Source organism: Schistocerca nitens, chromosome 5 (genome assembly GCF_023898315.1).
Source record: "Schistocerca nitens isolate TAMUIC-IGC-003100 chromosome 5, iqSchNite1.1, whole genome shotgun sequence".
Classification (NCBI taxonomy): domain Eukaryota; kingdom Metazoa; phylum Arthropoda; class Insecta; order Orthoptera; family Acrididae; genus Schistocerca; species Schistocerca nitens.
This window is the reverse complement of record NC_064618.1, coordinates 609000201-609014629: the sequence shown is the minus strand read 5'-3', so window position 1 is coordinate 609014629 and position 14429 is coordinate 609000201. Positions and strand designations below refer to the sequence as shown.

Genomic DNA, 14429 nt, shown 5'->3' with positions numbered 1-14429 from the left:
TTAATTCGACTACATTCCATTATCCTCGTTTTGCTTTTGTTGATGTTCATCTTATATCCTCCCTTCAAGACACCATCCACTCCGTTCAACTGCTCTTCCAAGTCCTTTGCTGTCTCTGACAGAATTACAATGTCATCGGCGAACCTCAAAGTTTTTATTTCTTTTCCTTGGATTTTAATACCTACTCCGAATTTTTCTTTTGTTTCCTTCACTGCCTGCTCAATATACAGATTGAATAACATCGGGGAGACGCTACAACCCTGTCTCATTCCCTTCCCAACCACTGCTTCCCTTTCATGCCCCTCAACTCTTATAACTGCCATTTGGTTTCTATACAAATTGTAAATAACCTTTCGCTCTCTATCTTTTACCCCTGCCACCTTCAGAATTTGAAAGAGAGTATTCCAGTCAACATTGTCAAAAGCTTTTTCTAAGTCTACAAATGCCAGAAACGTAGGTTTGCCTTTCCTTAAACTAGCTTCTAAGATAAGCTGTAGGGTCAGTATAGCCTCACGTGTTCCAATATTTCCACGGAATCCAAACTGATCTTCCGCAAGGTCGGCTTCTACTAGTTTTTCCATTCGTCTGTAAAGAATTCGCATTAGTATTTTGCAACCGTGACTTATTAAACTGATAGTTCGTTAATTTTCACATCTGTCAACACCTGCTATCTTTGGGATTGGGATTATGGCTAGAGGATAAATGTAAGGATGTAGAGGTGTATATCACTAGGGGTAAGATAGATACTGCTTGCAGGAAAATTAAAGAGACCTTTGGAGAAAAGAGAACCACTTGTATGAATATCAAGAGCTCAGATGGAAACCCAGTTCGAAGCAAAGAAGGGAAAGCAGAAAGATGGAAGGAGTATATAGAGGGTCTATACAAGGGAATGGAAGAGGATGTAGGTAAAGATGAGATGGGAGACATGATACTGTGTGAAGAGTTTGACAGAGCACTGAAAGACCTGAGTCGAAACAAGGCCCTGGGAGTAGACAACATTCCATTAGAACTACTGATAGCCTTGGGAAAGCCAGTCCTGACAAAACTCTACCATCTGGTGAGCAAGATGTATGAGACAGGCGAAATACCCTCAGACTTCAAGAAGAATATAATAATTCCAATCCCAAAGAAAGCAGGTGTTGACAGATGTGAAAATTTACGAACTATCAGTTTAATAAGTCACAGCTGCAAATTACTAACGCAAATTCTTTACAGACGAATGGGAAAACTGATAGAAGCTGACCTCGGGGAAGATCAGTTTGGATTCCATAGAAATATTGGAACACGTGAGGCAATACTGACCCTACGACTTATCTTAGAAGCTAGATTAAGGAAAGGCAAACCTACGTTTCTAGCATTTGTAGAGAAAGCTTTTGACAATGTTGACTGGAATACTCTCTTTCAAATTCTGAAGGTGGCAGGAGTAAAATACAGGGAGCGAAAGGCTATTTACAATTTGTTCAGAAACCAGATGGCAGTTATAAGAGTCGAGGGACATGAAAGGGAAGCAGTGGTTGAGAAGGGAGTGAGACAGGGTTGTAGCCTCTCCCCGATGTTATTCAATCTGTATATTGAGCATGCAGTGAAGGAAACAAAAGAAAAATTAGGCGTAGGTATTAAAATTCATGGACAAGAAATAAAAACTTTGAGGTTCGCCGGTGACATTGTATTTATGTCAGAGACAGCAAAGGACTTGGAAGAGCAGTTGAACGGAATGGATAGTGTCTTGAAAGGAGGATATAAGGTGAAAATCAACAAAAGCAAAACGAGGATAATGGAATGTAGTCGAATTAAGTCGGGTGATGCTGAGGGTATTAGATTATAAAATGAGACACTTAAAGTAGTAAAGGAGTTTTGCATAACTGATGATGGTTGAAGTAGAGAGGATATAAAATGTAGACTGGCAATGGCAAGGAAAGCGTTTCTGAAGAACAGAATTTTGTTAACATCGAGTATAGATTTGAAGTGTCAGGAAGTCATTTCTGAAAGTATTTGTATGGAGTGGAGCAATGTATGGAAGTGAAACATGGACGATAAATAGTTTAAACAAGAAGAGAATAGAAGCCTTCAAAATGTGGTGCTACAGAAGAATGCTGAAGATTAGATGGGTAAATCACGTAACTAATGAGAAGGTATTGAATAGAATTGGAGAGAAGAGAAGTTTGTGGCACAACTTGACTAGAAGAAGGGATCGGTTGGTAGGACATGTTCTGAGGCATCAAGGGATCACCAACTTAGTACTGGAGGGCAGCGTGGAGGGTAAAAATTGTAGAGGGAGACCAAGAGATGAATACACCAAGCAGATTCAGAAGGATGTAGGTTGCAGTAGGTACTGGGAGATGAAGAAGCTTGCACAGGATAGAGTAGCATGGAGAGCTGCATCAAACCAGTCTCAGGACTGAAGACCACAACAACAACAACAACAACGATGTTCATCTTACATCCTCCCTTCAAGAAACTGTCCATTTCGTTCAGCTGCTCTTCCAGGTCCTTTGCTGTCTCTGACAGAATTACGTCACTGGCGAATCTCGAAGTTTTTATTTCTTCTCCATGGATTTTAATTCCTACTCTGAATTCTTCTTTTGTTTCCTTTACTGCTTGCTCAATACACAGAATTAATAACATTGGGGATAGGCTACAACCCTGTCTCACTCCCTTCCCAACCACTGCTTCCCTTTCATGTCCCTCGACTCTTGTAACTGCCATCTGGTTTCTGTACAAATTGTAAATAGCATTTCGCTCTCTGTATTTTACCCCTGCCACCTTCAGAATTTGAAAGAGAGTATTCCAGTTAATTTTGCCAAAAGCTTTCTCTAAGTCTACAAATGCTAGAAATGTGGGCTTGCCTTTCGTTAATCTATTTTCTGAGATAAGTCGTAGGGTCTGTATTGCCTCATGTGTTCCAACATTTCTATGGAATCCAAACTGATCTTCCCCAACATCAGCTTCTAACAGTTTTTCCATTCATCTGTAAAGAATTCGTGTTAGTATTTTGCAACCGTGGACTATTAAACTCACAGTTCGGTTATTTTCACATCTGTCAACACCTGCTTTCTTTGGGATTGGAATTATTATATTCTTCTTGAAGTCTGAGGGTATTTTGCCTGTCACATACTTCTTGCCCACCAGATGGTAGAATTTTGTCAGGGGCTGGCTCTTCCAAGGATATCAGTAGCTCTAATGGAATGTTGTCTACCCCCGGGGCCTTGTTTTGACTTAGGTCTTTCAGTCCTCTGTCAAACTCTTCACACAGTATCATATCTCCCATTTCATCTTCATCTACATCCTCTTCCATTTCCATAATATTGTCCTCAAGAACCTTGCCCTTGTAAAGACCCTCTATATACTCCTTCCACCTTTCTGCTTTCCCTTCTTTACTTAGAACTGGGTTTCCATCTGAGCTCTTGATATTAATGCAAGTGGTTCTCTTTTCTCCAAAGGTCTCTTTAATTTTCCTGTAGGCAGTATCTATCTTACCCCTAGTGATATACACCTCTACATCCTTACATTTGTCCTCCAGCCATCCCTGCTTAGCCCTTTTGCATTTCCTGCCGATCTCATTTTTGAGACGTTTGTATTCCTTTTTGTCTGCTTCATTTACTGCATTTTTGTAGTTTCTTCTTTCATCAATTAAATTCAGTTTCTCTTCTGTTACCCAAGAATTTCTATTAGCCCTCATCTTTTTACCTACTTGATCCTCTGTTGCCTTCAGTATTTCATATCTCAAAGCTACCCATTCTCCTTCTACTGTATTTCTTTCCTCCATTCTTGTCAATCATTCCCTAATGGGAACCTCTGGTTCTCTCAGTTTATCCAGATTCCATCTCCTTAAATTCCAACCTTTTTGCAGTGTCTTCAGTTTTAATCTACAGTTCATAACCAATAGATTGTGGTCAGAGTCCACATCTGCCCCTGGAAATGTCTTACAATTTAAAACCAGGTTCCTAAATCTCTGTCTTACCATTATATAATCTATTTGAAACCTTCCAGTATCTCCAGGCTTCTTCCATGTATACAACCTTCGTTCATGATTCTTGAACCAAGTGTTAGCTATGATTAAGTTATGCTCTGTGCAAAATTCTACCAGAGTGGCTTCCTCTTTCATTCCTTACCACCATTCCATATTCACCTACTATGTTTCCTTCTCTTCCTTTTCCTACTATCAAATTCCAGTCACCCATGACTATTAAATTTTCATCTCCCTTCACTCTCTGAATAATTTCTTTTTTCTCATCATACTTTTCATCAATCTCTTCATCATCTGCAGAGCTAGTTGGCATATAAACTTGTACTACAGTGGTAGGTGTGGGCTTCGTTTCTATCTTGGCCGCAATAATGCGTTCACTATGCTGTTTGTAGTAACTTACTTGCATTCCTATTTTTGTATTCATTATTAAACCTGCTCCTGCATTACCCCCATTTGATTTTGTATTTATAACCCTGTATTCACCTGACCAGAAGTCTTGTTCCTCCTGCCACCGAACGTCACTAATTCCCACTATATCTAACTTTAACCTATCCGTTTCCGTTTTTAAATTTTCTAACCTACCTGCCTGATTAAGGGATCTGACAATTCCATGCTCCGACCCGTAGAATGCCAGTTTTCTTTCTCCTGATAACAACGTCCTCCTGAGTAGTCCCCATCCAGAGATCAGAATGGGGGACTATTTTACCTCAGGAATATTTTACCCAAGAGGACGCCATCGTAATTTAACCATACAGTAAAGCTGCATGCCCTCAGGAAAAATTGCGGCTGTAGTTTCCCCTTGCTTTCAGCCATTCGCAGTTCCAGCACAGCAAGGCCGTTTTGGTTAGTGTTAGAAGGCCAGATCAATCAATCATCCAGACTGTTGCCCCTGCAACTACTGAAAAGGCTGCTGCCCCTCTTCAGGAACCACACGTTTATCTGGCCTCTCAACAAATACCTCTCCATTGTGGTTGCACCTATGCTACAGCTATCTGTATCACTGAGGCACGCAAGCCTCCCCACCAACGGCTAGGTCCATGGTTCATGGGGCAGGGGGATATTACTTACCAATGACAAAAAAAGGTTATGTGGACAATAGAAAATAAGGCCATAAAATAAACATTTAAAATAACAGATTCAACTAACTACAATAAAAAGCATGCACCTTATGTATACAATTACAATTAAGAGCTTTGGATATATGCTATTCCCAAGTTGCTAAAGTGAAACAATTAATTTTACCTGAAATGCATTAGTTTCATCATTGTTATTAACTTCCCTTCTGCTTCCACACATGTTTCAGCAAAATCATCAAACATGTTGACTTTATTGACACAATCCATGCACAGTTGTTTTGGAAGTGGATCTGTGATCTTAACCTGAAACAGTTTTCTATGAGAACAGTTTTAGTAATTCCATCAAAATCATTTTTTTATTTTTCCTCATATTTGTTTACGAATCTTACAATATTCCTTTTTTACTGGTTAATGAAATACAAATTATATGGTACACTAATTAGGGCCAAGGCATCAAATAACCTGTCTGAGAAGCACTTACATTTTAGCTGTCATACAATTAAGAATGTCCTCATTCCTGCTGAAGAAACAATTGTCTACGAGTACTCTTGTTGCTGGTACAGCAAAAGCACATGCGTTCAGTGTAATACTTATTGAATAATAATAAAAATATGAGGTATTGTACACTTCTCCAGAAGTACCACAAAGTTAGTCTAAATGACTGCTAATATGATAATTTAGTGATCCTGTCACAAACAATGAAATCACAACATGTGATTTTCAGGTATCAACCATTAAGGTACTACATTATGAAAAGATAATCATGTGAAACAACAAAAAATGAAATAATTTCCATAAGCATTTGAAGATGAATACAAACACCACAAGATATATTACAAATACACATCATTACTATAAAAAATAATTTAAAAAAGAAAATTCTATAAAATGTGTACCAGCACAGGATTCAACTACAAATCTTTAGATTATGTCATCCTAACAGCTAGCTGAAGGTGTTTGTTCAACCTTACATCACTCCAGATTAATACCCAGATATTTCATGGTTATGGTCAATTTTGGTGCTTGACTAGCAGAGAAGTGATCAAACAGTATTAGGTCTTTCAATTTATTTACACACAATATTTTCAGTTAATAATGTTATGGGGCATGATCACCTGATATTTCTGTGGTACTTTACGTGGGATAACATAAGCTAATGCACTGAACTTCGTGAATGTAACATTATCTTTGACTATTTTGTAATTATTAAGCCTTCAGCTTCGCTGTTGCAAATACATTCGTTTGTGTTTCTACCCATAAATAACCTTCACCTTCAATGAGGTCTCTTCTTATGAAGCAGCCTTGCCCATGATTGAAATCAATATCATTAAGGCCACAGGATATCCAGTCTAGCATGCTACACACACTTCTAGACATAAAATATGCTTAAAAATGTATCTGCTTCATCAATATTCATCTTCATACATATTTAGTGTGCAACCGCAGTGAAGGTATACACAGCTAATGTTTTGTTTATATCTTGCAGTGGTCTTTTTAAGATTGTTAATGGTGCACAAATACTTGGGCTAAAGAAAATCACTGTGTTGAGTAATTATTTATAAGACATAAAGCTTCAAGATAAAATATTTAGTGGTGGTTAGGCAAAAGAAAAGTAATTATGACGTCTAGGCATATAATTCTGAGTAACACTGATTACTAAAACCTCACCATATACAATATAACCTCCCTGTCATCTCCTCATAGATTTTAGGAGATAAATTTTCAACTCATTAACTGAAAATAACCAACACTATCTTCAACTAGCACTTAAGCAATGACTCCTACAAAAATTTCAGTTCTTTCTATGAATCACACATTCCGTTCCACGAGAGAGAGAGAGAGAGAGAGAGAGAGAGAGAGAGAGAGAGAGAGAGAGAGAGAGACCATTTCATGCAGCCCACAGAGTCATCACTGTTTTGATCACAATAGATGGAACTAAACTACCATGGAGCACAGATGAATTGGTGGTCCTGGAGTCAATTTTCTGAACAGACTGGAGTTAGTGTAAGGAGCATAGCAGCACCTTCATGGTCCACAAATCATCAGTGGCCTTTGTGTGAGCGATGATGAAGAGCAAGACTATCTTTTAGAACGTAAGTTATCAGTATTAAATTGTGTGTAAATCAAAGAATATTGTATAATAGGGACCAACCAAATAAGGCAGTGCTGCTCTTAAGAAACCAACCTAATATTCGAGAGGTGGGTATGATCTGTCCAGCCATCTTGATCTGGGTTTTCTGTGGCTTTCGTAAATCACATCAGGCAAATTCCAGGATGGTTCCTTCATGAATACCATGGTTAACCATCTATCCTACCCTTATAGAGCACACTTGTGTATTCTATGTATCTCTTATATTTTGAGCTATCGATTTTTATTGTATTACCATGACAATTCCTATATCACTATGAGATAATTATTATATGAAAAAAAATAAATATATATTATATGTGGTGTCTGTTCTGTCAGACATATCCAAAAGAACAGACACCATTTTGAACCTGCAGTCACTATGAATGAAGACACAAAGGAATTAAAGATATTAGCTGCCAATGGACACTGACTGATAACAATGGGGCAAGCTGAAAATTTGTGCCTGATCAGGATTCGAAGCCAGGTTGCCTGCTTACTAGTGAGACACACTGACCAGTACACCATCCGGGCACAGTAAAATAATAAATAATTTTTTTTGTGTTATTTATACAAGAAAATGGATTTCAAGTCTGAAACATGAACTTATAATATCAACTAGTACATCCCTGATGCTTTAAAGAATCAAACTCCCATCTATAAAACAGGTTCAAACATCTGATTACCTTACAAATGAGTTAATACATTAATTATTTGACATTAAGTGGGAAAAAATTTAAAAAAGGTTTGAAATTATGTGCAAAGTCTTTTGGAAGCTGCTGGTGCTCTCATTATAAAACATTGTGTGAAGGTAGTCTGGGTACTTTGTGGCCCATTTTAAGCAACAGCCAGTATTTTGCGCATCTCAATGTTTATGACGTCTTATCTTCTGAACTACGTGTCATCAAATAATATAAGTTTGCAGGAATATTCAGTGATATATGTAGATACTGTCTGCAAAGAGTGCTGTGAATAAAACTAGTTTTAAAGAAATAATGAATCAAAACACACATCTGATGCTGCAATTTTACTGGATGCCATTCTTAGCAGAAGCTAGTTTTACATGCATCTAAATGTCTACGACATATATCTCCTGAATTATGTGTCAGACAATGATAATGTTTTGCAAGTACATTCAGTGGTATATGTGGATCATCATCATCATCATCATCATCATCATCAGTTTTCTGCATGTCCTTTGCCTCTCCATTTTCTGCGATCCATTGCTTCCTTCTTAAGGCTACTGTACATTGTGCTGTCCATCACGTCATCCAGTATTTGAAATCTCTTCCTTCACCACTTCCTTTTCCCTTCAACATAACCTTCTCAAACTGTTTTTATCAGTCCGTCATTCTTTCTTAATATATGCCCAATCCAATTTCTTTTTCTTCTTTTTATTGCATCTAGTAACTGTCTTTTCTCTCCCACTCTTCTCGGTACCTCTTAATTTGTTACTCTGCCCATCCAACTTATTCTTTCCATCCTCCACCTCCGTCATGTCCACACCTCAAAAGCTTCTAGCCTTTCTCTGTCTTTCTTCCTCAAAGTCCATGTTTCAGCGCCATACAGAAGAACACTCCATAAAAGACATTTTATGGGTCTCTTCCTGAGTTCTCTGTCCAGACTGCTGCAGAAAATTCTCCTTTTTTTTTTTTTTTTATAAAATGCCTCTTTTGCCATTGCTACCCTTGTTTTAATTTCTGTGGTGCACTTCCAGTTGATGTTTATCTTGCTTCCTAGATACTTAAAATTTTGCACCTGTTTTAGTATTTCTCCATTCAGTATAATTGTTAGTTCTTTATTTCCTAGTGCCAATACTTTTGTTTTCTTCCTGGTAGTTTTCATTCTATAATTTTTTCCGTTAGCTTCAATGGTGTCCACTAAATCCTGTAATTCTTTTTCCCCTGTGGCTAGAAGGACCATGTCATCAGCAAACCTCAAACACCCTATTCTTCTTCCTCCGATTTCTACTCCTTTGTCATCTAATGAGCATTGGTCAATCATATTTTCCAAGTAGAGGTTGAAAAGGTTAGGTGAAAGACAGCATCCTTGTCTTACTCCTTTTCCTACTCTGATCCAGTTTGTACTTTCTCCTCTCACTTTAACTGAGGCTTTTTGATTAAGATATAATGAGTTTACGAGTCTTCTGGTTTTCCAGTCCACTCTCTTTTTCCGTCATTATAGTCGCCAGCTTGTCCCGAAACACATTGTCAAATGCTTTTTCTAGATCGATGAAACACATATATAGGTCTCTTCCTTTTTTAATAAACCTTTCTCCCAAGATTCGTAGGACCCCTATTGCACCTCTGGCGCCCGTATTCCGTCTGAAGCCAAACTGCTCCTCGCCAAGATTCTCCTCCATTACTTTTCCAAGTCTCTTATTAATTATTCTTAACATCACTTTGGTTGCATGTGAAATGAGGCTGATTGTCCTGTGCCCACTGTATTTCTTGATTCCTTGTTTTTTTTTTTTTTTTGTTAATGGTACCATTCATACCAGAAAGTCCTCAGGCCATTCATCACTGTCATATGTTTTATTACATAACCTCAATGTTTCTCTTATTCCATCTTGGTTCAAGCATTTTAATATTTCTCCTGGTATCGTATCTGTACCTACCGCTTTGCCATTTTTCATTGCAGACTTTACTTCTTCCATTACGATGGTTGGTCCCTTCTCGTCATCATTTACACTCTTGAGTGATTCAAGTTCCAGAGTTTCTGGTTTGCGATCTGTTTCATATAGCTCTTTTACATATTCTTCCCCTCTCTGGAGGACACCATCACGATCTTTGTACACTACTTCTTTGTCTTTAATCAAAATTTCCATAGTAGCACTTCCTGCTCTGTTTTGATCCCATGTCAAAGTATTTACTCTGTTGTATAGTAAGTCATATCTTCCCTTCCTGTCCAGTTCTTCAATTGCATCACATTCCTCTTTTAGCCATTTTTTCCTAGCCTGCTCTGTTTCTCTTCGCAGTTCATTATTTAATCTTCAGTACATCTTTCTTGCATCTTCAGTGTTCCTGTTTTTAAATTTTCTTCTCTCCTCCATCTTGGAAATCCTTTCTTGTGTGGATACTGTCTGTGAACTGTGTTACAAATAGAGTTGGTAGTAAGGAAGTAATAAACTAGAACATCATGTCTAATGCTGAAATTTTACTGCATGGACAGTGAAAATGTAGTAAGTATTAAATCTTTTTTCCTTTCATCATGTTATGATGGGTGTCAGAGAGAGAAAGTTTTGTAAAAGTTTGAAATTATGTGTAAAGTTCGCTGGACATCACTAAGTGCTCTCATTCTCATATGCAAGATGAATAAAGGCCGGTTATTTGTGTGCTGTCTCTTATGCTACCTTAAGACAAGCATACAATTCCTAATTCCTGACTGCAATACTTGACATACTGTGTTAAACTGTTAACATAAGGTTATAACCCCCCAACAAGTAGATTATTATGGCATTGTAAATATTTATATTCAGCCAATAACTATGCAAATATTCAAAATCAAATTTCTGTCGCCCCTGGAAGCTGTTAATAGGCAACCTGCAACTGATACTGGGTTTCAGATTTTGTTCCAGGTTTTGGGTTAGTCACTTAGTATTATAGATGTGGTAAACATGTTTCAGTGTCAAGTACACATTTACACTCCATGAAGTTTCAGGATGATGTTGACATCTTGCCATGATATTTTGGCTAACAGCTATTCACTTATCTTCAAGTGAAGTGGAGTTGCTGGTGCACATCACTAAGTTTATACCAAAAATAGGTGTGGGGGTGCATGCGCTGAAGTTACTGTGTTATAAGTGGCCTCATTGGATTAAGCACATTCTTCAAATATTGCTCCATTTGTGATTCGCATCTGCCTGTGTAATGGTGATATTGCATACACTTTCTCTGGCAGAATGTGGGCTCATGGAGCTAAAATTCAGATGTCAAATTAATGCAATTAGTTGTCACTAGACATTTCATTGGGTACAAAATGACACTAAAGAAATCACTGGGTCTCCCTGCTTTATCCAGTTGAAAACAGCCATCATGATTAGTACGATCTTCTGCCAAAGGTATTTCCACAGTGTCCTTATTAACTGAATCCCGCAAGGATCTCATTGCAGTCATTTCTTTTCCATGGTACAATACTCCATATGATGTCCAGTGGAGATACAATTCTTGGCTGTGTATGACTTACTGGGCTGCGAAGGTGAGCATGGAGATGGTTTTCAACATACCCTTCATGTTCTGTGTCTATGGTCGGACTGTTGTAGTCTTTGCATAGGGGCATGACATTCTGTAGACTCCAGCTTCTGGCAATCCCAGATACCCTTAAATGAGCCAAGAACAGCACAGGTCCTTGTAAGTGCCTGGAAGATTACTGTCACATAATATTTTTTCCTCTAGCAATACATTGGTGATACTTTTTGGATTGTGGCTCCATAGTACAGAAGAGTTGTCATGATTTTTGCAGCATCTGAATTCAGTTCACAAGAATACACAACTTATGATGGAAGTGGAGAAGGGCAGCTGTCTGCTGTGTCTATGTCTCATCTACATCTAAATGATTGATCTGCAATTCACAATTAAGTGCCTGGAAGAGGGTTCATCAAACCACCTTCAAACAATTTTTCAACATTCTATTCTTGAACAGAGCACAGGAAAACTGAACACTTAAATCTTTCAGTGTGAGCTCTGACTTCTCTTATTTTATTATCCTGATAATTTCTTCCTATGTAGATGGGCACCAACAGAATATTTATGAATTCGGAGAAGAAAGCTAGTGATTAAAATTTGATGAGGAGATCCTGTTGCAATGAAAAATGCCCTGGTTTTAATGATTGCCACCCCAATTCATGTATAATATCTGTGTCGTCATCCCCCCCCCCCCCCCCGCCATTTCATAATAATACAAAAAAAGCTGCCCTTCTTTGAATTTTTTCGATGTCCTCCGTAATCACCCTTCTTTGAACTTTTTCGATGTCCTCTGTCAATCCCATCTGACGCACATCGCACACTGCACAACAATACTGCAGAAGAGGATGGATAAGTGAAGCATAGGCAGTCTTTTCTAGGTGTTCTGCCAATAAATCACAGTTTTTGTTCCCTTTCTCACAACATTATCTATGTGATTGTTCCAATTTAATTTACTTGTAAGTACTTAGCTGAATTCACAGCCTTTAGTTTTGTTCCTTTTAGTACTCATATGGATTACTTTACACTTTTCATTATTTGGGGTCAATTGCCACTTTCACACACACACACACACACACAGGTATCTTGCCTAAATCATTTAGCTATTGGTTTTAATCATCTGATGACTTTACTAGATGGCAGGTGACAGCATCACCTAGAAACACTCTAAGAAGGCTGTTCAGATTGTCTCCTAAACAGTTTATGTTGATTAGGAACAGCAGAGAGCCTGTAACACTTTCCTGAGGAACGACGTTAGATATTACTTTTGTTTTACTTGATGACTTTCTGTGAATTACTATGAATTGTGACCTTTCCAGCAAGAAATCATGAATCAGGTCACACAACTGAGATGATGCTCTGTAGGCACGCAATCTGATTAGAAGTTGCTTGTGAGGAATGGTGTCAAAAGCCATATGGAAATCTAAAAATATGGAATCAATTTGACATCCCCCGTCAATAGCACTCATTACTTCATGACAATAAAGAGCTACTTGTGTTCCACAAGAACACTATTTTCTGAATCTGTGTTATTTGTCAATAAACTGTCTTATTTGATGTAATTCATAATCTTTGAACACATTACAGTATTTGTAACACTCATTGGGGTCTGTAATTGTACGGATTACTATTTCCTTTCTTGAGTACCGATGTGACTTACGCAACTTTCCAGTCTTTAGGTATGGATTTTTCAACTAGCACACTATTGTATATGACTGATAAGTATGGAGCTACTGGACATCTTGATCAGCAGGAAAGCAGACCAATCACTTTAGCTTTCTGTAAGTCCACTCAACTCATACAGACCTTTTTTTTGAAAGCATCTGGCTGCCACCACCCTCCATAACCTAATGGGGACTCCTTGAACATTGGTGCACCAAGTACATGTTGTCTGATGGAGGCACCCTTGCAAAGCAGGTGGAACACTCACAATCTGGGTTTGAAAATGATGGATTTTCTCCACATCACATCAGTGGAACTTTAAAGTGGAAACGTGACCACTCGAAAGATCAAGAGAGGAAATAGCTGTTCAAGTCCAGAATGTTCCTTTGACAAGCTAGCAATACTTTGTTGAAATTAGACAGAACCATGAAGAAACATCATGTTAAAGTAATTTCCTGGCCACTTACAAAGACCTGTGTTATTCTTAGTTCAGTGAAGTATGACTAGGACTGTGGAAGGCCAGAGTCTACAGAATACCATGCCAGTGTGGCAAAGCCTACTTTGTCAGACCACATGCATCATACATGAAAGATGCCGCGAACATGATCATCACACCCACCTTTCACAGCCCAATAAGTCAGCCAAAGTCGAGCACTGTATCTACACAGGAACATTGTATGGATTATTCTGCCACAGAAATCTGGGCCCAGACAAGATCCTTCTGGAATACAATTATTAAAGAATCTGTGGAAATATGTACGGCACAATATTTTATGATGGCTTTCAAATTGATAAGGTGTGGCACCCAGTGATTTCTTTAATATCTTCAGAAAGAAAACATATTTTGCCTAATGGGAGGTCTAGTGACAGTTAATTACAGTAATTTGACATCTGAACTTCAGCTTTTCAAGCTTGTACCCCAAACGTGGGCTTATATGCACTATCACTACTATGCATGTCTCTGCGCACCACAGATGGAGTAATATTTAAAGAGTGTGCTAAACGTGGCAGAGGGAATTCAATTCAATTTATTGCTCATAACATGTAATTTTACATGCATGTGCATTTTCAACTAAGAATAACGTTTTTACAATTAGAATTTCTTTGTTTACACTATTTATTATTACATTTTAATTCATGATAAATTCAAGTTATAAGGGCATTTTTGGATAAGCCATTGCTTGACTCGCTTTTTAAAAGTATCTCCTGTCACTATCTTAACTTCATTTGGTAACAAGTTATTAACAACAGCTCCTTTGACATAGGTGCTTTTCACTGTTAATGTTAATCTTCTGTTAACCATATGAAAACATTTTCTATTCCTTGTTTCAGGGTTGTGAATATCCATGTTTCTCTTTGTGATCTTAGTGTCTTCTTTCACTAGCATTATAGTTTCTAGTATATACATGGCATAA

General features: G+C 38.0%; 1 protein-coding gene across 6 annotated transcripts in view; it reads right to left on the bottom strand.

Annotated features, from left to right (window-relative positions):
* LOC126259678 (zinc finger protein 726-like) overlaps nt 1-14429 on the bottom strand; it is a 148143-nt gene that overhangs the window by 30066 nt on the left and 103648 nt on the right. For all 6 annotated transcript variants that reach the window (XM_049956633.1, XM_049956635.1, XM_049956631.1 and 3 more), the window contains one exon: nt 5210-5346. In XM_049956633.1, coding sequence (XP_049812590.1) covers nt 5210-5346 — 137 coding nt within the window. The remainder of the gene's footprint in view (nt 1-5209; nt 5347-14429) is intronic.